General features: G+C 39.0%; 1 protein-coding gene and 1 long non-coding RNA gene across 4 annotated transcripts in view; one reads left to right on the top strand and one right to left on the bottom strand.

The window, feature by feature from the left end:
* Positions 1-3,529: 3,529 nt before the first annotated feature.
* Positions 3,530-27,981, bottom strand: part of STEAP4 (STEAP4 metalloreductase) — a 31,835-nt gene continuing 7,383 nt past the window's right edge. The window contains exons 1-5 of one of the 3 annotated variants that reach the window (XM_068673903.1): positions 26,384-26,499; positions 8,936-9,391; positions 6,562-7,089; positions 5,806-5,970; positions 3,530-4,789 (exon numbers count right to left, since the gene is read on the bottom strand). In XM_068673903.1, coding sequence (XP_068530004.1) covers positions 4,520-4,789; positions 5,806-5,970; positions 6,562-7,089; positions 8,936-9,391 — 1,419 coding nt within the window. In that variant the 5' untranslated portion in view covers positions 26,384-26,499 and the 3' untranslated portion in view covers positions 3,530-4,519. Of the gene's footprint in view, positions 4,790-5,805; positions 5,971-6,561; positions 7,090-8,935; positions 9,392-24,420; positions 24,577-26,383; positions 26,500-27,981 lie in introns of those variants that run through there. The other 2 variants (XM_068673901.1, XM_068673902.1) reach the window with 2 other exon arrangements.
* LOC137852298 (uncharacterized) lies at positions 17,696-27,854 on the top strand. The gene is made up of 3 exons (XR_011093761.1): positions 17,696-22,391; positions 24,453-24,596; positions 24,767-27,854. It is a non-coding gene; the product is annotated as an uncharacterized lncRNA (long non-coding RNA).

The following is a 27,981-nucleotide window of genomic DNA, read 5'->3' on the forward strand; positions in this document are numbered from 1 at the left end:
AAACCAAAACAGAGGTAGGACTAGAGGATATGTGTGAGGATATATGGACAAAAAATACCAATTCTGTTTTGCAATGTTTGGAGAAATTAGTGAAGTTTCATTCAATTCTCTGAACTCTGTGAAAGTTCTCTCAGGGCTCTGCAGTGTATGTTTTTCTAACACTGATGTATTGATTTCTTATAAGGAACATGTATGTCAAGGATCTGGTCGTGTCAGGGCTAATATTTATGTCAGTTCTGGATCCCCAGATTTAGGAATGTGAAATTAAGGCAATATGCAACAATAAGAGATATGCTATTTTTTCTTATCACAATGCTATCTAAAAAATCTTGAGAAATGCCAGCTTTCTCCAGGGAGCCAAACATTCAGGTTAACATCAGGGAGCTGCAATTGGAGATTTGCAACAGAAGCCTGCATAATGCAGAGGAAAGGAAGAGTCTCTATACAAAGGAAAGCTTCCTCTGTAGGAAAGAAAATCTTCCACAGTCTATGGAAGAGATGCCATATTTAGGCTATTACTAAATAGAAAACACCAAAGATTTATTAAATATGTTAATCATAGTTCAGAAGAACAGCAAAGTGTAGGTTACATAGTTCCTGTTAGCATTCATACCATTCACCAGTATATTATTTGGAGTAGTGGATCAAAAAGGCTCACTGGTATTTGAGACATGCTTTTGAGACAAGCTCTTCTAAAATCTCCTGTCTGATAGCAGGTAACAAAAAGTCCCCCAAACCTGACATGCATGGAAAAAGAAGGGGCTTTCTAGACTGGATCATGAACAGTCAAATCTTGGAGTGAGAGTAACTTAGATAAGGCAGCAAAAGGTGACAGAAGGGTACAGAGCAAATAAAAACTGCAGACCTCAGGTCTCATGGTGCAGTGTGGTGGAACTAAAGAGAATTGCTCGGGTCCTTGTGGTTCAAGATCCAGCAATATCAGTGGTGTCAGCTGCATCCCCTGGGGCCAGTGTGTGTCTGACATCCCATTACTGTCTTCAGACTTAAGTAAATCCAATTAATTAAAATACTTTATTTTCACTACTAAGTGCATTTTGGGGGTTGAAATGGATATTGAAGCAAAAAGTTGAAGTTACATTGGTGACATTATGCTGTATGTAGAAGTCTAAAAGTCACATTACACCTAAGCACTCTGCATCAAAACAAATTTTTCTTGAACAATGAAATCGAAGTTCAGATATCACAACCACATCCATGTGGCTATTTGTTTAAAAAGCTGCAGTTTATATTTTCTAAATGTTGACTCTCATTTAGAAGTAGAGCTGAGAGTCAATGGTTTATTCCTGCAGGAATTCTTACGTCCATATGCACTTTAAGGCTCTTCTTTGCTTCTGGGAACCATACAGAAAACACCCTTTCCAAATTTTATTTCACAGCCTTCTGATGTCCTTTCTAACCAGGCTTTGTCTGTATGTAAAAACAAACAAATAAATAAAATATGGAGATCTCAGCCAAAAAAAACGTATGCAGGATGCTAACATTTTTCTTACATTTGCTATTGTTTTCAAAATATTGTCATTGAATTATGTTAGTTTAACTATTATATAAAAAGTGCTAAAGAGATGTTTCTCTCCGATGTTCAAGGAATAAGTATGTACATTTGTGAAATAAACATTCCCTAGATGTTCAAGAATAAGAAGACAAGAAATCCCTCACTTAGACTGGGAAAACATGTGCTGCTGGAGATCTGACCTATTATTATCTATTGAAGTCAACAAAAAGCCCACTGCTGCCTTCAAATGAGAGGGCTTTGGATCAGCTCCTGAGAGCTGCCTCATGCGCCCAGGCAAACAAACAGCATTGTCTGCTAGGTTTGTACACAGCAGATATTGGCATTTTATTCTTGGAGTAAACAGCAGATTGCAAATTGTACCTCACGGCTTGGTGTTTCTGTAAACCTGGATCTATGTTTTAGCTTCCCAAATCAACCTGCTATCAGTCCTTGAAGAAGTCCTTTTGTCTTTCCTCTGTGAGCTGCAGCTCTGTGCCCACCTGAGACTGACTTAGCAGGGAGTGAACATGCGGGTGGTGTTTAGGCCAGCCATGGGTACCTTGCCCTGATTGTCAGTGAGCGTAAAGCAGACTTGACTTGGGCTCTACTCTTAACATGGGACACTCAGAAATACAAAGGGCCACGCTTTCTGATGGAAAAGGAGGCAAAGCCTTGGCAGCATTTGTATTTCATGAACCATGGCTTTCAAATGGGTGTTACTCGCCATGGCTGTTGCAATTTAAACTCCAGCCCACAGGTTCAGCTGTGTGAGAGAGAAACGGGCATTTTTTAGGTCTGTATCTGCATAGGCAGAAACACTGATTGTAAATCCTCTAACAAGTAATCATAAAAGCAAACTGTGTGTCTTGGAACTGTTACTGTTCTTCATAACACAAATCTGGAGTAATTCTGTAACAGAGAGCAGAATATGGCTCCACGATGGCAAGTCTACATATTCATTCAGGCTACTACTTATTTTCTCTTCCCTTGACCCCTTCTCTTCTACCTACACATAAATACACTCTCTTTCTCTTTTTCTGTCTTCTAAAATTTTTCTCTCTCTGCTTATGTCTCCTCATTTTCAGGGAGCTGTAAACAGGTGTTACAGGCATCTCCACAACCTCATCAGGCCCTTAGAAATCATACACGATCTCTTCTGCAGTAAGCAGTTCCCTAAGATTAACGTGGAAAATCTTTGAAGGGTGCTTGAAATGGAGTACTTCTCCATCATTTGATAGGAAAGCTTCTGTAATGATTTAGACATACATGAACATACATGTATCATCTTTTGTCATGCAGAGTATGAAGCATGCACAAGCGTTTCTTCATAAGAGCACTTGGTGCCAGAATTATTTACCAGAAACCTGGCTCATCAACTGTTGATACAAGAGATTCCTTTACCATTGTTTCAGGGACTAAGGACATGTTCTTTCTGGGCCAGAGGATGAGCTGAATAAGGGTGTAGGTCCAGGATTAAGAAAGGTTTCATTGTTGAGAAATTGTTTGAGAAGTATCATTAATATAGAAGTATCATTCATATTTTTTTTTCTAATTTTCTTGATAGTGCTTGTTTGAAAGTATAGTTAGCTATACTGACATGCTAGCCAATATACTGCTTAGCATGCTCATACCTTCATATTTGTGAGTATTTATCCTCTGAATGGATTGGGATGGGAAAAACAGAGAGAGAAAGGATAGTAAGCAATTCTTGCCCTATCGAAACAAGCTTTTCCTTACTCTCCAATGTGAAGAAGGCTGTCAGATTTTCTGTTTCCAATTTACCAATGAGGTCACCATCCCAGATGTATCCTGTTTTTCCACAATATCCTCAGCCCACTTTGATGCCTAAGCAAATATCTATTTATGTGAACATCCAAGGAGAAAGCAAAGATGGTGGAAGGTGAGCTCTGGCAGCTGTCTGAAATTTCCTGCCTTCCAACACCACTGTGCAAATATACATACCAGCAGCTGAATCATAGCAAAAGAGGTTCCAGAAATAAAAACAGAATACATAACTGTAAATAATTTCCTTTATTATGGTTAAAATGTAAGTATTTTTATCAAATATCTATAATATTGCATCCAGAATTTATTTTTAGAAAAATTGACAACCTTATCATCATGAGATATAATCATGACGTGTAATACAAACCCCTGATAAAATAGGATTTTGCTTCAGTTCCTTTCCTTATAACTCACTGCTTACACAAAAAATCACTGTACTTGCAGAGAGGCTTAGGCTTGTGAGCACATCTCACATCTTCCCGGCATTTTGGTCTCTCCTCCATCCTTTTCCCACCTAAGTTTCTGCAGTACAGCAACGATTCAGTAATCCTTGGCAGATACACTTTGAACACTAGAATTCCTGTACACAAACCAAGCAAATCTTACTCAACTATCTCTAAGGCAAGAATATAGGTCTCTTTCAGGTCAGACATAAAAGGAGGATAAACTAATGCGGGGAAGCTGACAGCCCTTCCTCATCCAGCATCTGTCCTGTGTCTGTTCTACAGGCTGTTGGCTTCTGGAGGTGGAAGCAGGGTGGGTGCTCATGTGCATAGGTGTGCGTGCCTGTGTCTGTGTAAGAGCATGGAGACGTTCTTCCCAGGGGCAGAACAGCAAAGAGGAGCAGACACCAGCTGACACAGGAGGTTGCTCTGGTTCTGGCCAGCCCCAGAGGAGATTTGGAGTGACAGAGGGACACTAAGCACCAGTTACTTCTCTCATACTCATTAAGAATGGAAGGTGAATAGGAAAAGGGGAATACACTGAGCAAAAGAAAGGGCCTATGCATGAAAGAATGCCTGGAGTGCAGAACCTCAATGACCTCTTGTTTGATTTGGATTTTAAGCTTGCCACTAGGACGAGTTTATTTTACTTAGGGCCTGCCTAAGCTTCCCACTTTTTCTCTCACTCTCCAGACAAAGGAGAATCAGAACTTCATTTTGATATGCCGTCATAATCTTTTGTTTGTTTGTTTCTTCTTAACAATAAAGCTTAGGCTAATTATACAGCAGACTTGTTGATAATGTAGTGTGACTGTTCTGAGTACTGGGGATTCCTCTCCCAGCCCTGCCGAATTTGTGTGAGTTGTCTGTCTAGACAGGGAAATATAAGCACAAATTTGAGAATGAGTACAATACACGGAATGATGAGGGAGAGCATATAAGCGTTTGGAAGATACCATCTGTATGATGATGGACTCAGGAACCGGTTTCCACCATAAACCAGTGTGTGTGCAGTGCATAAAATCAATGTCAGATATCCCAGTTTGGACTAGGGAAGAACAAAGAAAAGAAAGAAGTAGAGGTTAAAATAGTAAATTAAACCAGAACAAATACAATTTACAGTACACAGCAAGCTACATGGAATACTCCGAGTTTAGTATTCACTGACGACTACTGATAGCTTTATCTATCATAAAAGCTCTTAATTATGTTTTAATAAAGAATCATTCAAATGGATCTAAGTGAAACATTTTTTTTCCCCATTAACAACCCTGATAATTTTTGCTAGTTCACACGCACTGCCTAGTGGTTGTCATATTTGTTAAAATGCAGAGAAAAGGCTGGAAGTCAGTCGAGAGATCCAAGCCTTTTATATGCTCTAGTGCTAATCTACCCAGAACTATACTGTGCAAGTTTTTGGCCTGAATAAAACATTCACTGATTGTAATTTCCAATTTTCTACCTTCCCCTGCCAGACTGGCTCCTGAAGAGGCACTGCAGCCTGCACCAAGATGCCTTCTCATCAGGGGCCAAAATGGTGGTGTTACCAAGGGCAGCAAATTTTAGAACCTGCAGAAGCTGCAGATTTTCTTCAGATGTTTCCCATTGAGAGAGTCAGAGTGATAAAGTCATTGTCTAGATTCATGTTTAGTTATCTTGTGAATTAACAAAATTAGACCAATAAATGGCTAAAATATTTTATGATTTGGTGTAATTTAGCAGTTGATAATTCCACAATGCCAACTTTCCATCTGTCATTTAGGAGCTCAAGTCTTCCTGATTTTCTATTGTTAGTGTAATAATCCTGTCTGTTCCATAAGCAGCCCAAGAGAAGCTGTTTTCTTTCACAGGTTAGATGTATAGCAATGTAGATTCTTTTATTTTTATTTATTTTTATTTTTTTAATCATGCAGTGGTAAATAATACACACATCACATTTGGAGATACTAGTGGAGGAAAGCCCTAAGTCTATAGTAAACCTTTCTCTAGTCATAGTTTATACGGAAACAGGGAGTGTTCCATCTGAGAAAAAAGTAGTATTTTTAAGAAAAGTCTTGCTCTTACCTGGACAAATCGAAATTCTCGCCAGTTGACACTGTTGCTTACTGAAGGCAAGGAAGTTATTCCCAGAAGAACAAAAAAAAAGAATCCTAAAATCCCCAAAGCCAAATAAGAGTCACTAAGCCATCCATTAGTGTTGTTAAATGGATCTGTTTTATTGCTCAGTGCCTGAAAAAAGGAAGACCATATATACATTAGTGATACTGTTTTTAGGATCAATATGCAGCAAAAAAAATATGCTTTAACTATGTGATAAATGTGATACATTAGCTATCCGAAAATGATTGGAGATTTACTTTGAATGGCTACTCAAAAGGAAAAGAGGCATTATGACAGTTTTATCTCTGTAATTGTGGTACTTGTATTATCTGCTATAGATGTACTGTTGAGAACAAGTTTGTGAATATTTGTTGTTAAATAAGGTCAGAAAGTCAAAATATGTGCTATTCTTAAAGTTATATGGAGAAATATGGAAATATGTTTCTTTAAATTACTCTTAATTAATTTACTCTTCATTTGTTCCTGATTATTTTACGAGTATTTAAACTACTTAGGCTAGACTGAGGCCAGAAATTCCTCAACTCAATATAATATCAACAACCTTTGGATTTATCAGTGGTTAAAAGGAACACAGAAACTAGGAAAATAACCCCAATGTAAAGAATATTAGACTGTTCACATGTACTTGTGAAGCTCAACATGCTGGGTAGTACTTGTAAAAGAGCTGGAGGAAAAGACATAACAAGGAACAAAACTTACCTTGGAGATAATTCCATCCTCATTTCTCCAACGTACATAGTAGCGAATTGGGATGATGAGAGTGTAAAAAACGTGCAGAAAAGCAAATGCCAAGGCTACTAGTCCAAGTTGTTTCCTACATAGCATCCATTTGTCCAGCCAGTCTGGGAAACGGCTGTATTTGGTACCTCTGTACAACTGAATGATTGCAGCAAGTACACCAGGAAGATAAACCAAGGCAAGAAGGATGAGTGCCACCACAGGGCAGATCCGATTTGGAATGGAAATTGCAATAAAAAATGAATAATCTTTGTTTTCATAAACATAGGAGTAAATTACATCACGAATCAAACAGTAGAAGAAGAAAAATGCAGTTAGGCCAAGGGACAAAAAGATGGGAAATTTCCACATTGGAAACAGCTGCAGAGGGTAATTTTCAATTTCTTGAGCAGCCAAGAGTGATCCCTGATCTAATGGTGTGAGACCCAGTGCACGAACAATATCCATCACCATTTGTTTGGCTTCCATGTCATCTCCACAGACAAACACCTGCAGCCAAAAACAAACAGAAGTTTTATTTTGCCAGAATTTTGTAACATTTTCTACTGCTGTCCTGATTGGATATGGATAGTGAGCATAAGCTTCCTAGGCTACTCACTGGCTTCAATGCCAGTCTTATTTTATATAAGTAAAAAATGTCCTATAGGTAATTTCTTGACCAAGAGGCCCAAGAACTAAGAGTAAGTATCTTTCCTTTGGGGAAGGACATCATTTCAAGAGGCAAAATTTTGTATGTGGAAAGAACAGAGTATCACACAGTACAAATCTTTGCCTAGAGCACTTGAATTTCACCACTCTTCTGAAGACATGCAGTTTGTAAGCACAAGATTTTGTAATAGTAAATAGGAGCAACACTGCCACTACAATGGTCCATAAGGACTCCAGGGAACTGGGTACAGGGATCTTTCAAATATAGTTGCTCTGTCATGAAAGTAAATAATATTTCTTCTCATGTCTACTAAAAGAGGGAAGAAACTGTTCTATGAGTGTACAAAATAATACTCAGAATCATAGAATAACAGAATAATTTGGGTTGGAAGGGACCTTAATGATCACCCAGTTCCAACCCCTGTCATGGGCAGGGACACCTCCCACCAGACCAGGTTGCTCAAAGCCCCACCCAGCCTGGCCTCGAATACCTCCAGGGATGGGGCTTCCACAGCTTCTCTGGGCAGCCTGTGCCAGTACCTCACCACCCCCTGAGTGAATAATTTCCTCCTATCTAATCTAAATTTACCTTTTTTTACTTTAAAGCCATTACTTCTTGTCCTATCATTACACCCCTTGACAAACAGTCCCCCCCCAGCTTTCCTGTAGGCCTCCTTTAGGTACTGGAAGGCTGCTATAAGGTCTCCCCAGAGCCTTCTCTTCTCCAGGCCTCTAATCATCTTTGTGGCCCTCCTCTCGACTTGTTTTAAGAGGTTCTTGTCCTTTTTGTGCTGGGGACCCCAGAGCTGAATGCATTACTATGGGTGGGGTCTCATGAGAAGACTTGTTTTGAAACTGAGAAAAAGGGGGTAATTTCTGCTCTCATTTTTCTTACTATGTTGAAGGCTTTTACAGTTTAGATTTGAATGTCCTTAGGATTTAGTGTAGCCAAAACCATTTCTGTCAGCAAAAAAGAAAGCTAGCAATGCTTTGAGTAGTTGCGTCATGCAAAGGTACTGTCCCTCGGAGTGGCAAAGAACAAGGCAATAATAAATGATTTATTTATTTATTTATTTTTTCTGGAAGGTTGCTATGTTGCTTCCTATGATCAGATTGCCTGTGATTAAGGAAAGAGTTCACATGGTTTGTATGTGCTATTGTTGTGTGAGACTTCCATGGTGATGGAGTCTGACTTAAAAAACTTTATTAATTTCTTTACCTTCCAGCTTATTTCTCCCATTGCTCATAATCATTCTATTGCCCCATCATACCCCTCACATCCCTTTTATTTTCTCCCTTCATTTTATTCTTGCATTGGTATGTTCCTCCAATCTCCTTTCTGTTCAACTTCACATTCCAGGTGAACAACGATGCAGCCCTCATTTCCTTCTGATTTGCTGTCTCTCTGTCTTTATGGCTCAGCTTTCTTTCTTTCCTTGCTTCTGTAATGTCTCCTAACACCTTCCTGCTTTCTGAGGTGAGCTATCAATATTCCTTGTCATGTCATATTAGTGTCCCAAAGTAAATTTCAGCACACATTTAATTTGAGATGGGCAATTACAGTGAAAATTCCATCCCAGCCTTGTCTGATTCACATGTCCCATGTGTGTGTTTTGTCTAACTGTTAAAAGCCTGTATGATATATCATAGCTCTATGAAATAGGAAGCTCCTGTGGTTCAGTCTTACCTGCCGGCTTGCATCCAGTGTGCCTGACTGCAAAGCCCAGGCAGACACAGTGTTAAAGGCTTTCACAACCTTAGCGCCAGGTACCAGCTGGGCGAGGTACTCTGCATTGGATTCAGGATACTGGTTTATTTTTAAGTTGTTGCTTACGTCCACCAGCACTTTCCCACGGAGTATTTCTGCTAATGGTGTAAGGAAGTCATAGTGTTGCCTCTGGATCGCTATGATGATGATGGCAGCTTTCTGTGCTGCCTCGGTGTGGCTCAGCACCTCTGCTTCTTTGGGAATCAGGTTGGATGTCTGTGGGCTTCGGCTTCCAAACACAACGGGGTAGCCAGACTGAATCATTTTCTGCCCCAGAGCTCTTCCAAAATCTCCAGTTCCAAATATGCACACTGTCTCTCTTTTGTTGGATGTGTTAGGAGCCAAAGCCATTATGTTGGAAGAATTTTTATTCATCTATTAAAAAAAATTAAAAAAATAGGAACAAGCTAAGCAAAACATCAATCTCTTGAGAATGAAAGTTTAACATTTGTTCTGGTTGTACATAATAAATATCTGAGAGTTTCTTGTTTATTAATATGCTTACTGCACACTCATTTGGATGCACACACTTCTGTACAGTTTTTTAAAAACAAGTTCTGGATATTCAGCTCTCCATCTCTTACAGCACCCTCCTTTCCATCCATCTTACAGATTCTAACATTCCGATGAACCTTTGCAGCTTTCCTCTCTCAAAAGGAAACGAGGAGGAAAGGGTATAAGAGCACTGCAAGCAAGAGTTGCACACATCTCAAGACCATTTCTGCTTACTTATGCTATAGAAAAACATTACAGAGAAGTGTGGTTCTAACCAGATTGGAACCTGGAAGGTCTTTTCGTAAAATACTTGAAGAAATGATCTACAAGCTATCTACAAAACCTATCTGTTGTCTGCAATATTTCCTTAATATGACTAGTCAGTGCCAGTTTGTTTTATTATTGTTCTTCAATTTCCTGAAGAATGTCCTGTGAAGCATTTGGACAGTGGAATTGGAGTATTTCATGTTGAACATTTATTTTTGATATTTATACAGTACTCATAATAAAATTCTCTTTGAGGTTTTTATCTACCCTCCTTTATCATAGTACCTGGAAGCTTCAAAGTCTTTAATGTATTATCCATGCCATAGCAGTATATACGCTCTATACTTTACAGAGGGAGACCCATGATACAAATGCAGAATAAAAGGGGCTGATCCAAAGGTCTTGCAGCAGATCCACATGCTGTTGTCCTCGATTTTCAAAAGGTGACCCAAGGACAGAAAATCTGAAGCCCGAAGGAAGATCTCCAACAGGAGATCTTGAGAGATCCTGCTCTCCAAACAGCTGCTAATTCAGTCCTTACAGTAGCCATGCCATTTGCAGGAGCCCTGATTCAAGTCTTTCACAGCATCTCCGGTAAGTGTCTTAATTAAAGCTGTGGGAATAATTTTCCAATTTGCAGAATGGAATTGCATGAAATGGTTAGTTTGACCCCAAATGATTACTTTACTACCACTGTTTATTAACCCTTTGCTCACATTCTGCTGTGAACAGCTGGTCAGAATGAAACTGCCATTTAAAAATATGGAGAAGATACTCTTTGGTTTCTTATATATATATATATATATATATATGTTTTCTAGTCAGAGAAGTTTTTGCTTTTCAAAAATATTGCATGAATTTAAACAGTTTCACCCCAAACTTGCACTTGCTGGGTGAAGAAAAAAACATAAACCACATGAACTTCCCCCTTCTCTGCTGTGACCTACAGCTGAGGGCTGTGGGTGGGAGAAGCCTTTTGGGCCTGCGCAGTAGGGTATGTGCTCCAGTAGCAAGATAGAGAAAATCTGAGAACCATATCTGAAGACCTGGGCTTATATTAGCTTTCTAGCCCCCAGCTGGCATCCGTGCCTGCTCAGCACTGTTCTGGCACTAAGCTGCAGAAGCCCTGGGATTGAGAGAGCTGCACAGGGAGTTTTGCTCTGGTCAGCAGGGGCAGGCATCAGTTCAGGCAGGAGAATCTGCATGCTCGTGGCCTCTGAGGCTCCTGCAGGTCCTATGGCAGTACAGCAAGGCGCTAGCTCCAACTCTCCTGGAGATACAAGTCCACCTACCTGGCTGCTCTCTATATGACTTCATCAAGCAACACACCCTGCATGAAAATAGGTCCTCAAAGGGACCCACATGAATGCACCTTGCACATGTGTATGCTCTGACTCATGCACACAAATGAAAAGTTCTTTGACACATTTAAAAATAGTCCTCTGAGGGCTTTATTACTGTCATGAGGCTCTAACGGGAGAAAAGCTGTACAATTGCTTTTTGTGGATAATCTATATTTCAAAAAAGAAGAAAAAGAGTTGTATATGTAATATTAATAAATATTCCAGCCGAGGGCCTAATGAGACTCAACTTTCCTATTTCAAAATTTCCTTTTAATAAAGTAGGTTCCTATCTAAAATGAAAAATAAAACTTTGTAAAACATGGTTGTCCAGTTGAAAGCTTCTTTGCTCTCAAGAAATCATTGTTATTGCTAAATGAACTATGCAGTCCATTTTCCTATCCAAAGACTGAAAAAATAAACAAAACTAAAACGGATATTTTGGGTAATATATTTTGAATATTAATCAGCAGAAATAAATATATTTTTATACTAATAACTATATTGTTATAAGCGTTATAAATATGTTGTTATAAGTGTTTCTGTTGTATAGTAATATGAACATCTCATTTGCTAGTGAACACTGAACTCATCTTTCCAGGAAAAAGAGAGAGATGAAAAGAAAAATTAATATAAGGAACATTTTTTTTTTTTTTCGTTTTCTCTTTTGCAATGCAGTTTCTTGGAGCACTATCTACAATATGAAGGGACTTGTACAAGGCAGTGAATATTAATCTATAAAAAGCTGAAGAGAGCTAAAACTGCCTTTAATGCTGGTGGCCTAATTTGCTTAATACCATTTTTAACAAGAGAGACAGTTTGCTTGAATAAAGTAAGCAGAGTTTCCTTCTTTTCTTATTAAGAACTACTTATTATGGGGATGTCTATAGTTATGATAGTACACATTATATACCAGAAATAAGTGGTCATGAATGATATGCTTAACAAATAAAGTATATTGTAAAGTAGATATTAATTAGTGCATCTGCTATATCTGAAAATGACATGTAAGACAAGGGAATACTGCTTTTAAATTGCAGACTGTCTGGATTGTGCATTCTTTTAACAAATAAGGGAATTGAATCAATTTTCTCCATTATTATTATAATTAATTTTTAACCTTCTTGAACATGCGTTTGTGCCAGCTGGCTGCTGTTGAACTGAAAGGGCTATGGGCTTTGCAGTGGACTTCTGGAGGTTAATCTAGGCACTAGGTTATGAGTACATAGTACACAGAGAAATTTTGGGTTTGCTGTGTTTATTTGAACAAAATGCAGCCTCTGATGACAACTTGGTAGGTAAAGCTAAAACAAGGAAAATGGCCTCACAGAGTCCATGACAGTGGTAGCTACAATGAGAGAAGATATTAATTTGCTATAGAAAAAGGTGTTTTATTGCCCTACATCAGTGTGAAAGATGTGGTGAAGAAGTACATTGTAAAGGACACAATGCTAGTCTGGTGTCTGAGAGCTCAGCCAGGAGGCTGATCCCGGGGTCTCATTAAGGAGCTGATGGCAGCAGGGTCTGCTCTGTGCCCATGTTCTGGGCACTCTCAAAGTGCCAGGGGAAAACAGAAATACAGGCAAAGAAACAAATAACAGTCATTCTCTGTTCTTTCATATATGTACCCATATATTACCTCAGAAAAAGCCACAGAGCTTTGTATCCATATATAATATTTTTGCTTTTGTACATCCTCATAACATTAGCCAGCTAATGATGCTTTTTGTTATTTCAAAGATAATCCAAGTAAACTTCTTATTGATAACTGTGCCCTTGCTCTTCTCCATTGCTGTATTTCTATACAGGGAATTATCCTATTTTTAATGAAAATGGTGGTGATATCTGAGCTGATTGCCACTTGGTCAGTGATGACAGGAGGCACTGAAAGAACAAAAGGGCTAACCATGCAATACTGTCATTAAATATCTGCTGCATAAACACTAGAGGAACTGAATGAAGATACGATGTTTAGTTCGGCAATTATATGTGAATACTTCATTTATGTAGGAATTTGAATGGAGATAGGCATGTTGATTTGTGAGTGAGAAAATAGAGGGAATTCCTATCAGAAGCACTCATTACCACAGATGAAAAACAATGCCCAAAGTGGAAAAGCAGAGATGGGACTGAGGTAGACTGGGATGGAGAATGGAAAGATCAGACAGATATAACATGAAATGGCAGACAGGAGATCAGTGGAATGATTCAAAAGGTAGAGAGACAAGATGAAAGAAGCAGGAAAGAGAAATTTTACTATTTACATTCAAAAAGAAGCAAAACAAATATCTCTGGGAGTGATTTCAAGAGATTATCTAGCCCATCTCCCTCCCTAAGGCAGCATGAACTCTGTTTAAACCAAGTCTGACAGATGCTTGTCTAACCTGTTTGTAAAACGTTCCCATGTGGCTCTGGCAGTCTTTGTCGCTTCTTGCTGTCTCACTGGCCGTACTACTCAGCAGACTTTCTTGTGTGCAATCTATATTGCCTCCTCCACAGTCGACAGAGGTGTCAATTTATCCCTCTCCTCTTTGCAGCAGCCAATGTTGGACACAAAAGCTGTTACCATTTCCCCCCATTCTTCTAGAGATAAAACAACCCTAGATCCTTCCCTGCACCTCATGCTTCTGAGAGTGGTGATCTTTCTCCTGCCTTTCGTCTGATCTTCCTGGGCTAAACTGCTCCGACTGGTAATTAAAAGCATGGTGCTGAAACTGAATGCAGTACTCTTGCTGGGATCTCACCAGTTGGAAAGGATTGCTTTGCTTGCCTCACAGACAACACATTGTCCCACTGTCACATTTGTCTTATTCACAAGACGTAGCTGATTCACAGCCAGCTGGCGATGGCTATGTGTGCTTCAGCGAGTAGTGTGTGGCAGCAGGAAGCAAGATGTGGTGAAACAGCTGGTGCTGAGCACCTGATGTTCGCTCTGTCCATGTGTCAGAAACTTCCACCTTGGACTAGCTTTGGTCCAGCACCGCAGCCTGAGTACCCATCAGCAGCTGCAGCACATTGGGGTGCACCTAAAGCATATCTTCTGGTTCAGTTTTTGTGGAGAGGAATCACATTTCCTACCCTCCAGGAACAATCTGTGGTGTAAAACAAAGCTTGATAATTAATGATTTGCTTCAACAGCGCACTTCTGATCAGAACTGAAATACTAATGTAACACATCCTGTAACATCCAACCCTTTAATGCAGGGCTGCTCCCAAGCCAATTGCTCATCCTCAATTTGCATAGTGTTTTATTTTTATTTTCTGACTCAGTGCTGTATTGTGCACTTGGCCCTGTTAGACAGCACCATATTTTTTTTCAGACTGTAGCTTCAGTTTGTCAGGATCATTTTGATTTCTAAGCCTATCATCTCATGTGTTTGCAGGCCTTTTCAGCTTTGTCAGATTGTCAGCTTTAATAAGCATACTGTCTATTCCAACATCTGTGCTATTTAATGAAATTCCAGAACAGGACATTATCCAGGAGAGACCCCCAGTATAACTGCAGCAAATGTAGCCTTCCATTTTGAAGATGATTAACTGAAAGACTGGAAATGCTGCTTTTGCTAGTTCTGCAGAACCTTACCTTATATTAGTTTATTCCATAATAAAAGTGTCAGTCACATCAAACTGTATAGCCTTTGTGATTCACAAGACCTGTTATCCTGTTGTAAAAGGTGGGTGGGTGGGTTTCAAATGATTTCTTCTCGATTAATCCATGTGCCTAAAAACCATTTCTTTCTTATCTTCTATTTGCTTTCTCTATTTGTTTGAGAATTGTACTTAAATGGATTGGGCCATAATTCTGTATCTCCTCTTTCTTCTTACTTCTCAGGATAGTTGTTATTCTTGCCTTTCCAGTCTTTCAAAACTTTACCTCTTCCATACAGGTCTTAAGGATAGTTATTAATGGCTGTGGAAATGCTTCAGTTATTCCATGGACAATTTAAGGTGAATTCCATCAGCCTCACTGATTGCAAACCATTTACCTCACCTAAACCTGGTCTATTTTTTAAAAATTTTTTTCTCCCCCCCACTTCATCTCTTGAATTCCCATCTCTTTACTGCTGGTGTAGAGCAAAAGAGGCATTGCAGAGTTGGCTTTCCTGGAGTCATTAGTTAATAGCTTGTTCTCAGCTGGATAAATCCTTTCCTTGATTTTCCTTTGACAGCTTATGTTTTTACAGTGTTCTAATACCTTGTACCTTGTATGTTTGTACATAGATTTTGATTTCTGTATGCTTTTTTTTTTTTTTGGTGTTTTAAGTTTCTGAAGAGCTCACAGCTTCAGCTATGTGGCTGTCTTCCTGTAATCCCTCTGCATTGCAAATATTTGTCTCAGCTTTTAATGCAGTATCTTTAGGCAGGTGTCAAGTGTTCAGACCTCATTTTCCCTCTCAGATTCTACTTCTCATGGAACATCACCTGCCCACCTTCTGAATTAGTATTATCTACTTATTATTCTGTTAGGTGAACAAGTCCGTTTTTGAGCAATTGATCTTGTCTAGTGGACCATTGTAGCTCTCAGCTGTGACAGAACCTCTTTATTTCCCCCTCTACAATTTTCCAAAGTCTTTTACTAGGCCTATATTCTTTTATCTTTTGATTCAGGGCAAAAGTTTAGATAATCAAGTGGGATATAAAGACTATGAGGAGATTAATGGCCAAAGTATTGCCGGGAGTTTGATCCATAGCTGTACAAAAGAAAGGTTAATAAATAGAGTAAGAAGAAAGTTAATGACCAGCACAGCTGTGATGGAGGAAGGTTATGGTGTTGTCCACCAAAGGATCTAATCTTCTAATCTCGAGATGTACAACACTGACATGTACAACAACTTTTTTTTTTTTTTTTTTTTTATGCTTGCTTTTCTTTCTAAGCTCATTGTAAAAAACATAGCTCTGAAGGTGGTCATGAAGATTATATATGAAACAATTATTATGGGAGTGTAACTTTAAAAAGTGAAGAATCAAAGGTTTTCTTTCTATGTAAATTAAATATTTTGACTGCTGTTTCCTTGTAAATAACAGCAGGGACTCTGTTACACTACACAAATAATTTACAGTAGCAGTCTTGAGAATGGCCTCTCTGGAGCAGCTTGCCTCTTGTTCTAGTACAAAATTTTGGAGGCAAATAGAGGTCTTGATGTAACACATCTATCTAATTATATAATATGCTGGGGGTAGATTCATCTCTTGTCTCTTCAGAAACAAGCTTTTTTTTCCTTTTTTTTTTTTTTTTTCTTTTTTTTTTTCCTTCCTTCCTATAGCTATTGGGAAACACTTTGGAGCTTATTAGAAGCTTTCACAGCTTCTTTATAGAACAGCTGAACTCCAACAGTATTCTGCTGCAAAACTAAGTTAATTCTTCCCTTGGGTTTCCTAACCTTTGGTGTTTAACAGTTCTTATCCAGTGGTGAAACCAGGACATCTGCGATAAACAGCTTGGATTCACACATTGCCCCTCCTGTAGAACTTGTTTTAAGCTGCTGGCCTGACTTCTTACATCTTGTCTTGACTTCACTGTTCTTTTAACTATGAGGATTTGTCTGTTTTTTTTTTTTTTTTTTTTTTTTTTTTTCCCCATATGTCTCATTTTATTAGCACAAAGATCAGTTGAATTTCTCACACAGCATCCATGTATTTAAGTCCTCAGGCCTTTGCTAAAGGTCTTTTTCAGCCAAATCTCTCTATTTCCCTGATCATGAGGAACTTGAAAACATTGAGTTCACTGCATGGTTTCAAGAACTTAGATATTTTGAACCGCACAGGTGAGGCTGAGTGTGTTGGAACTCCCTTCACCAAGAGATTCAGAGATTGTCTTCCCTGAAACACTTTGAAACCAGATTTGCATCAGCAGTATGGAGAGAAAGCCCAGCACACCATCAGACTTGACGTGATTACACATCTTAATCTTGATGTGCAACTGTGAGCTGACCTTGAGTTGGCTAATTGCATTTATGACAAAACCGGTTAAAATAAGCCCTTTGTAGTAGTCCTGTGCCCTGCAGACCTGCCCCGCGGACCTCCTTGAGCAGACTAAATAGGTTCAATCGGGTTTGCTTCCCTGATGCCTCCATGATCCCGATCCTTTCCTAGCACTGATAAACGTACATTCTTCTCAAACAATGGCAGGCTGCATTAGTGCTAACCATGGCACATTCACACCATGCTAAGCATGCATTCATGCTGGTGGTGATGAAGAAAAATGCCTACAACAAAGAGTATCAAATGTACTGGAACTGGCCATTTTTTGTATCAATTTTTTTGCATTGTTTCCTTCAAATTCTTGCGTACCTGTAGATGGGTGCAGTGAACTTCAACCAGATAAGTAAATGAGCACTTATTTCTCTTTGAAATTATGCTTTTTTGCTGGGTAGTTTTTAGGTCCTTTCTTTCCAATGCTGCCAAGTTCTCCACAGTTAAACAATTTCTCCCAGAAATGGAGTTAATTCTCATTATTGTCTTAGCTGTTTATTGCATGTACTAACAAGTAGGAGTAATTCCCATTTGTCTTTTTTCTGGTAAATGAGAATCCTGCTTTGTCTTAAAAGCCTGATACCTGAGCCATCTATGATCAAAAGTGCCCTAATACACTAAAATTAAATAGATTGACCTATTAAATATGGCAGGGAAAAAAAAAGAGAATGATTAATACTTTTTTCTTGCATAAGAAAGTAGTATCATAGCTTTGGATGTCTCTTTCTGAAGTATTTCACACATACATAATATTCAGTAATTCTGGTGTAACATGGAAAACAAATGAAATGTGATTTAAAAACTCTCCTTGGAAAGACATGTACACTACTCTGAGGCAATTTCATTTACTTAAAATTTCATGTTACTACTCCCACAGAGACGGAATGCACTCTATAACAAATATTGCTTCTTATAAGCTGACAGTTGTAGAACCAAATCTGCCCTAAATTATAAACTGCATTTTCTGCTGTTTGATAACACCTGAAACTGAAAGACATGTGGCTAAAGTACTCCTCCGTGATTAATCCAGTACTTAAATACATAAAGAAAATAGCAGAATAGCTCCTAACAAACATATCACAGCAAATTATTCATGAATTTTCTTTCAAGCAAATGAATATCTGCTGTTCTTCGCAGCAGAAAGTCCTGAGATCCAAGTTTTGACAAAGCTGATAAAAAATAATTGTTTGAGACAATAAATCCTCCTACAGAGGACATTGCATTTCCCACATCTTCACTTTTTATCAGGAGAACACTAAAGCTGCCTGGAGGCTCTTCAACCAGATGAAGTATAGGCCTAAATAGATGTGCTTAATGTTGTCTAAATCATAGCAAAGTACTGAGAGAGCTGGAAATTTCAGCACCTCCAACTGCTCCCATAAACACATAAGACCCGGCTATAACCTTAGTAATTTCCTCAGCCTTTTTAGGGCCATTGTACTGTTTTGAGGGGTATAGGTATTAAGCTTTAATCCAACTGCAAAGAGAAAGAAAAGATTTCATAAAACACCAGAAGGTGAGAGAGGGCAAGGAGAGGCAAACCTGCCTGCAGTGCAGGGCAGGGGGACTGGATTTATTCCAGCTGTAATGCCCAGGAGATGTCCTGAGACCTCAAAAGACGTATTTTCAGACCCACCACACATGATAAGCACCTTCTGAATCCCTGCTGTGTCCTCGGAAGCTGTCTTCCCTCACAGTGAAGCTATTCTTCTGAGCATCTTTTGTCTGCTATTTAGAGACATTAACAAATAGCTCTGTCTCACAGAGAAGTAACACTAGAAATAATGAAGCCCGGCTTCCTAGGGATTTGTGTTTCTTGGCTGATTACAAGCACTGATTGAAGCTGTTTCCAATTGCAGGAGATCACTCCTGTAACATTTCTTCTCATGTGGATTTTCAGTCTTCCAGCGAATACAGTCAAAGCATAGTCTCTCATTTTTTAGGACTCTTCTGTGGGGTCTTCCGCTGCCTTTTTCACAACTCATAAGGAAATCCTCTCTTCTGGTATATTTGTTTGAAATCATCAGTAAAAAAGAATTTGAGGGCCACATATAAACATACATACACTCATACCCCTCAGCATGATCAGAGAAATCAGAGAAATCTGACTTCCTACAGAAATCAGGCTAAAATAACAAACTTCCTAATAGACTCACACACTGCCTTTTCAGCTGTGATCCTATGTTACTGTGGTCTGTCAAAAGGCACAGAGGACTAAACAGGTGTGGGTTCTTTGGAAAGCTTTTACTAGCAGTCCATCAGCAGGATACATCAAGTAACTGACTACACAAAAAAGTAAGAGTTCAAACCATACACTTGTGAACTCAAGTACACGATAAACCCAACAATCTTCCCAGTTACACTAATGGAATTGTTGATTTTCATTTAACTTACTTTTGGATTGGATTGGCATAACCAGGAAGAAAAAAAAGCCCAATTGCAGCCCAATTGTTCCACAATACCTGTGATAAAATCAGGCAAGGTGGCTGCTGAAGCACAGAGGCCTCTGTGGTGATGGTCTTGGCTGTCTTAGAAGTTAGAAAATTAATTGCTGAGAAGCCTAAACTTAAAAATATGCCTTGAAAATAAGTAAATAAAAGAAAACAACAGGAATGGTATTTGTCAAAACTTTGCACTGCCATTGATGGCAGTGTCCTCTACCGAGAAATGAAAAGATCTATTTTTTTTTTCTTTTTTTCTTTTTTAACAAAGTTCTGTTTGAGTTCATCTCAGGTTTTGCACATGGCTGAGCTGCTAATTCCCTGTCCTGGCAAGTGGGGAAGAATTTGCAAAGATGTGGGTCATTGCCTCTGCTCCTCACCCAGGCATTGAAACCTTTCTGCCAGAGTACTGCACGTCAGCTACTGATCTGGGAATGCAGCACTGCCACCTAATTGCTTGCAGTACAGCACGGGACAGAGTTATCCTGTGCCACGGTCTGCTGCACAGGGTCACAGCAAACCTTACCTGGGATCTCAGCCTGTTAAGCAGGCTTCTGTCTTCCGAAAGGTCACCTCGGTTTCTGTTATCTGTGTGATCCTGGGTCTCACTCAGAGTCTCTGAGTATCTCTTTTTCCTATCCCTATGAAATATGTGGGGTCAAGGCAGAAGTTATGCTTTTGGTTCTGCACACCAAGACCATGTAATGTGCAGGTAAGTAGCACCTGGCCCTATCTGTGCAATTGCAGTGAAGGCAAAGGTTGCTATTTGGGACACAATATGGAGCACAGGCAAATGAAAAGTTTATGCATTCTTATTAAACTTAGTTGAAGAGGAAAGAAGAGGTAACAACGAGGTCACTTAGATACCACAAAGCACTTCACTTTGCAAACAGAAAATGAAGAAAAGCAAAGGCCAGGGCAGAGGAAATAACTTATTTTTAGGCTGATAGGGAATTTGGCTCAAAACCCTTCAATCTTAATCTTACAATGACTTATTAAAACAAGTAATTCCTTAAATAAACACTTTTCTAACTGTGTATTAGAGTGAGAATATTACTACATAGCAACTGTTAAGAATTCATTTCTGTTAAAGAGCTTCTATGACTGCACTTGGTAGTGCTGCAGGTTGGTGACCCAGAGCTTTGAATTCAATTTCCTGTACAGCTATCTATGAAAAAAAAAATCTTCTAGATCTACATTGGGGAAGTATTGACCTTCTGCTCTCCTTGTACAGATCTTCCAAAAATTTTGCATGTGAAAGAATTTAGATCCACTGGGTGTTATGATTTTTTTCCCTTAAATATACGTATGCAGTCACTTCTGAGATCAACAAAAATACACCGATCCTAACACTGCCAGAAGTCACTGAGATCTATTCAGCATAATTTGGGTTAAAAGTGAGCTGAATGTGTGCCAGGAGGTACAAAACAAAGTGTCACGCTGCTTTTGTAATTGCCTAATTGGACAAAATAATTCCCTCCCGCAGGGTGACCCTCTCTTGCAGCTCCTGCAAGGAATTGCAATACAAAATGAGGAATAGGGTTTTCTAAATTAACCCATTGTCGTTATTGTATTACCATTTTATGCAGTTACGGTTATTGCATAATTACCCACTTGTTGTGAGTACTCATGTCCTCTTTTACATATTTCTTGCTTTCACGCCCCTTGTAGCATGGGACCACCCCAGAGACATCCTTCATCAAACACTCCTCGTGCTCTAATGATACCAGAAAGTGTTTTGCTCTTTGGAAATCAACCTCTCAACTAAATTTCTTAGCACTTTAAGCTTGTTTATCTATAGGCCTACAGAAGCCTGCTCACATAGTTGGTATGGCTAATGGATTGGTGACAGGCAGCAGTGGAACACTTTGATCCCAGTCCTCAGGTGCTGTAGCTTGTCAGAGGTGGATGGCTGAGCCGTTTTCACCATTGATCAAGCAGTTTGTAGCAGATTATTATAATTAAGCACCTTTGAAGTGCCAAGTTATATGAAGCTCTGGCACAGTTCAGGTTGTAGAATTCAAATGAGATTTATTAGTATTAGATTTATTAATATTCTCATTTTTATAGGATATCATGTCACTTATGGAAATGGCTTCTCTCCACATTTAGATTTGTCCTAGTGAGGCTGTTCCACTTGGGGAAGACACGTTGAGGTAAATCACCCAGACTTGAGAACAGTCCTCACTCCTGATTTAATCTTAGTATCACCTATACGAATGCAAGTAATGGGCCCTGCATCTCCCGGAGGAGTTTTCTACCTTGCTGAGCCAGGAGGATCCCTGCCAGCAGTGCTGGGGCTGCCTCCAGCCCACCACCAGTGCTTTCCTCAGGGCCAGAAGAGCATCATATCAATGGTTTAGCCAAGTAAAAAGACTGCTTGATGACACCTTTGCAATTCTGTCTGCAGGGCTATGCTTAGTAGTCACTGTGAGTTTAGGAGGCAGCTTCATAAGCCCTGTAATTAACACTTCGGCTGGCAGCTGTTCCCATTTCCACATTTTCCTTCAGCACCGATACAACCATCGCTCACACCGGCTGCCGCCCACGGCCTGGCCACAGCACAGTGCCCAGGCCACAGAAGTTAGGAGAGCTGTAGTTGGCTGCCTGGAAAAATATCCCACAGGGAACTGAGCAAAAACAAAAATGAAAAGGAAGAAGAGGAAAACCTGAGACCTAAATGATGTTACATGAACCGGTCTGCCAAGCTTGTTTCCAACCAGGCCAAGACCTGTTGCTGGAAGCTGACAGGCCTCAACGGAAAGAGTCCCAGAAAGGGAGAAGAGACAAAGTGCTGGGAATCTGAATTTGTGTATTTCTATTCTGAACCATTTCTCACCACCCAGTGTACAACATCAAGTAAGTGAACTTACTGTTTTGTTGGCTGTGCTCTAACTAAGGAGAATACATATTGGGGAAATTTTGAAAAAGAAGAGAGTAGGTGGGTCTAAAAAGTGAACTAAAATGAGAAAAAACACCTCTTTTTTATTTTTGAGCATGCAAGAACAAAAAAGTAAACATATGATCTGCAATAAATATGTGTAAAGATGACATTCAAGTATCTCTCCCCACCTTCCCCTCAAAACAGCTTTCAAAAACTAATAATATACATAAAAAAATACATAAAAAGTTAATATAAAAGAGTTAATGCACATAAAAAACCCAAATAGAAAAAGGATGTCAAAACACCAACATCTATGAAGTATACTGCAGAACATACAAAATATAAAATGTTGCTAGCTTTCTCTGCTAGCCTTGTAAGTGAGAACAGAATGGGAGAAATTGGCTCAAAGCTTGAAGTTACCAAATAAACAGGTTTTAATAACAGCAGTCTGGGAAGTAGTGAGAGAGTCTTTAAAATATGCAGATTTGAATTACCCTTCCTGAAAGTCTCAGCTGCTATCTGCATTATTGAGGCCCAAAAGGTATGGATTTGAGGCCCAACAGGCATGAATGAGCCCCTCATATCCATGCCAGACATGTTGCCAATGTTTTCATTGAACTAGCTGTGGTGTGGCCCTGCGAGCTGAATTTCTTAGTGGGGAGATTATTCCATTTCACCCAAGAGCATCTGAGAGCATCCCCAGGCTGCCCCCACAATGTAAAACAAGGTGTGGTATGGAGGGCAGGAGAGTCACTTCTGAAGTGAGGTCCTGCTCTGAAATAAAACACTAATGTAGGCAACACACTTTGTTAATAATTTTGTAACACAAAATGGACTGCTTATCCAGTTATGCTTTCTGCCTTTAACTAAGGGAAATAATTTTAAAATGCCACCTGTCTAAAACTGTACAAACACGAAAAATGCTTAATGTGATTGTGTAAGCAAATTCCAATATGGATAGGTAAAGTACAGGGATGTTTGATTTTTCAATGACTGGAATATTTTGGTATTTAGTTACAGTACTACCTCTGCTATTACAACCTCTTGCTAGTCAAAATCATTGCTATTAACAAATCTAGGAACTTCAGGAAGCCACATCTAAAAAATAATTTACATCTTCCACTAATTTCATTATTTTATAAAGTCTCCTTAACAATCTGAAAAAAAAATAATAAAAATTGGCCTATCCCATGAGTGACAGTTGATGCTTGCAGATTTAGAGGGGATATGAAATTTTCTTATATCAAAGCTGACTAACAGTTCTGACAGCTGCAAATGTTCTTTGAATTAATAACGTGGTGCTGGCATAAGACAATGTTTAAGAAAAATCCATTTCTTTCTGCAACACTGAAGCCCCTTGCTTATAAAATATTAAACAGGATTAAAATTAGTATGCTGCTTGAGCAGGAAGAGAAAACATGAAATCCAGATGTGAATCCAGAAGTGAAAAGAACCCTTAGCTCCAACTGTTATTATGTTTTTTTTTATGATCTGGGGTACATCAAATCTGCTTGGAGTACCTCCAGATGTTACTAAAATTCAAACCAGAATTTTAGCTCTTTAGGTTTAGGAAAGAAAATCCTCTGTTCAGATTCATCATTTAAAACCCACTGACCAAAGCTTATTTACAGAAGCTTTCTCTACTTCCTTAACTTTAGCAAACACCTGTGAAAGATTCAATAAACTTGTCAGATATGTAATCTCTCTGAATACCAATTGACTAATGCAAAATTCTGGTTGCCCTAACTTTACAGATACAAATGCTTCCATATATCTCAGTGCTTCCTTACATCATCTCTTAGTGGAGTTGTGTAATGTAAACACAAAGCCCTGTGTTGTTTTTTTTTTGTCTAGCAGGGAGAAGCTGAGGTAAAATTTTATCAGTACACTGATAGTTGAGTTCAAGCCCGCCTAAACTTCTTAGGGTACCAGTCCAGACATCCTGCTTCCTGATCCCACCTGCAGAAGTGAGAGAAATTTGCAGATCATCTCTGTAAAACTCACCTGTGCACTCAACTTTCTCCTCTCCCCCCTAGGCAAACCAGTGCCTTCCAGCTGGTGAGATGCTGTTGGTGCTGGAACAAGAGCTGGCCTGAGGAGCTGCAGAGAGGTCCTATTGCCCAGAGCAGAGTGCAGAAACCCTGACAGCCTCACTGGCATTTTATCTAGTGGAAGCCAGGGTGAGCATATGGGGGTGGGAGAGAGCAGGGGATGGATGTTGCAAGCCCTGTCTATGCGGCATGAAAGAACTTCCCGTCAAAGTCGCAGGGAAAGTCCCAGCCCGTGTATTTACAGCTGAGGTGAAGCCGTGGTTGCTTTTTTTTTTTTTTTTTTTTTTTTTTTCGTACAGGCACTGACTTGCCCCTTGGCTATCAGCCAGCACAAAGGTTTGGCTGCGTTCCCCTGCTCTTGGAGGACTACCCTGAGAACTGCAGAAGGCAGGAATGCTGTAGAAGCACAACAGCAATTATTTGCCTGGAAGGAGAGCTGCTGTTTTGCGTGAGAGCTCTCCTGGGCCATTGCAGCTTAGGGTAGGGAGAGTAAGAATGTCACATAAGGATGAAAGGAATTTGGCATGAGGAAGGCTGAAAGTACCTGATCCCTGAGATTCTCTAGATATTTTTGGCAGCTACAATGATCCTGTGGAGTCAGAGCCTGTGATGGACACCTACTGAGAAATGTGTCTTTAAGGCATAAGCCTCTGGCAGGATGCAAAGGTCTAGATGTCACACATCTGTTTGGAATGGGATGTGATTCTGTGATAATTCAAAACAGATGCCTTAAGCATCAAGAGATCAGCAGGACAGGACCATAGTGCAAGTAGTAGAAAGGGGCTCAGAGAATCACACTAGCACTGAGATTTCTTATATAAATGAGAAATTTGGAAAATGAATTGAAGGGAATTTAAATAACATTGCCTTTGACATCTGCAAGCAATGCTTGCCAGTAAAGAGAAAGAAAGTTAAAATAACTAAATAAATATTTTTTACAGCAGCTTGATTTTGGAAGACTTAACAGGAAACTAACTAGGAAAACATAAGAAGTCATAGAGAACATAAAACATAGAAGTAACCAAAAAAAAAACAAGGACAAGAATAAGTTAAAATTAGAAGAATCCATGACTACTCTAAAGATGTAGAAACTATATTTGAGAGTTTGATTTCTAGAGAAGAGAACAGATCATGTTTCAGCTCTTGTCATCAGGCAATCAGGCCATGTTTGAGCATCAGTTGTGCCATGTGAACAAGAGCCCAAGTCCATGTGATGCCTGAACCACTGGAAAAGATTCAGGATCTGAAAAAGATATCACTTTGGAAGAGCTTGCAAGAGTCAGCAAGGTGTGCACAGCATGGGCAAAGTGGCTCAGAATTTCCTCTAGGAACAAAAGACACTGAGATGGTATCAGGTTAATCAGAATAGTATTCATTTTCAGCACACATGTCAACTAACATGCTGCCAAAAAAGTGCACTTTTTCTTTTAATGCACTTAAAAGAAATCTTAAGGGAACACAAAAGAAGACAGTTGACTCAGAGAACTTAAAATCACAAGGCCAACCCCTTGGAAGATATATATATGAAATAAATATATAATAGATGGAAAAAGAGAAGAGACAGTCAAGGTGATCTAAGCTTTTAAAGTCTACTTAACAATATGAGTATAGAAAGCTGAGAAAGAATTTGAAGCCATTTCCTTATGGATCAAGATCTCATGAATATTAAATAATGTACGAAAGAGTTGAATTGTCCAACAGTTCTCACACCTGCACAAGTCCTTCACATTGCAAGACCAAGCTTAAAGAAGGAGCAGGATATGCTCATTGCTCTGAGATGGCTGGAGGAACTGTTAGAGTTGTTCTTGTAGTTATAGAAAAGACATATGAAACCTCTTGTTTGTCCATAGATAGACCTGAAAGAACAAAACAAGACTGTTACAGTGCCAAGCAGAGATATGGTTGGTGACAAATACCTTTCTGTCTTTAGTACATCACTGGGCTCCTGGCAGGTGTTCATATTTGGAAAAAGAAAAGAGCAGGTGTTTCTGAACTTCCATAAAACCTTTGTGAGCTGCACTGTTTTCTCAGATGTTTATTTAGGCTGCATTTGGCACCTGAGAAAAAAAAAGTGATAAATTTTTCATGCCATTCAGGTTAGTGAGATTTATACAGATGACATTTAGATCTGATGAAAAACACTGGCTCAGAGCAGCCATGGAACAAAACTGTGCTTCTGGGCTGAAGCTGGACAAACAGGACTGTAAATGCCATGTAACACAAATAATAATATAAAAGAAGAAAAGTTAGAACAAAAAAAAAAAAACACCAACAAGTCAATCATCAGAAAATATGCAGCAATTTGTCTGCTCCAGCAATATTTGGATGCTGAATTTTGTAGATGAACACACACCTAATGCAGATTTTCTGACTGCCATTAGGCAAAGATTTCCAATGATATGGGATGGAATTACTGGAAAAAAAAAAAAAAGGAGAGAGAAATAGAAGGAATTATTTAGACCTTTGACTTTACAGGAAATAATCCATGGAGGATTTGGGGGCATATATTGATGTAGTCATTTAAACACCGTGAATAAAACAAATAGTCACAGTAGTTTATGAGTTAACAAAACTTAGGTATGAATATGCTCAGGAGAAAGAAAAAAAAAAGATTATTTAATCTTAGGCATGGAAACAAACAAAATCATACATTTTAATTTGCTGAAGGCCAGTGATATTTGAAACTGATTATATATTATAAGCAATTACCAAATAGAGCCTGCCCAATGCTTGTTTTACTTTTTTTTTCTTTTTTCTTTTTTTTCTTTTTTCAGATATGAAGTGTGACTCACAGCTTCAATATAACCTTGAAATTGCAAGCAGGGTTTCCAGAGCATTTGACAATGGAAATAAATCCAGAGAGAGATTTGTACATGTCACTCTTATTGTAACAATAGTTACTGGGGATAATATGCTTCATAAAACAATGTGTATCATTAATGCAAGATTAAATTTAGCCTGAAAGCATGAGGGAGGTGAACTTGAATGTACTACTGAGAAAGATCTTCCAGAGCATACGTGTGGATAATTTCAGGATTCAAATGTATAAAGAAAAGGCCAGGGACATCCTTTACATGGATCAAGTACATTGAGTTCAGCAATTGTGTTTAGAAACAGCATAAGGTGTATCTTATATAGTGTGGCTGTGATGAAGACCATATCTAGTGAAAGAGTTTACAGAAAACAGAAAAACAGCAAAATAACTGAATCCTGAGAGGATGTGTTTATTTGCACTTACTATGCGTTTGTATTCCAAACCATTATTCTCCTTTTCCTGAGATAGCCTTACTATCTTTTACTATTTGTCTCTGACAAGCATACTACAGAGAAACATAGTGTGTGTCAAAATTATTTTTGTTGACATAGCATACCTGACGATAAGCAAAAGTTCAGCAAACACAAGCTTAAGAAGGGAATTATGCTTTTAGAGAGGTCTTGTTCAGTTCCTCAGTCCAATAAAGCAATGAAAAAAGGCATCAAAATACCAAGAAAATTTACTGCAGAGTCCAAGTCC

This window comes from Anas acuta, chromosome 2 (genome assembly GCF_963932015.1).
Source record: "Anas acuta chromosome 2, bAnaAcu1.1, whole genome shotgun sequence".
NCBI classification, from domain to species: Eukaryota; Metazoa; Chordata; class Aves; order Anseriformes; family Anatidae; genus Anas; species Anas acuta.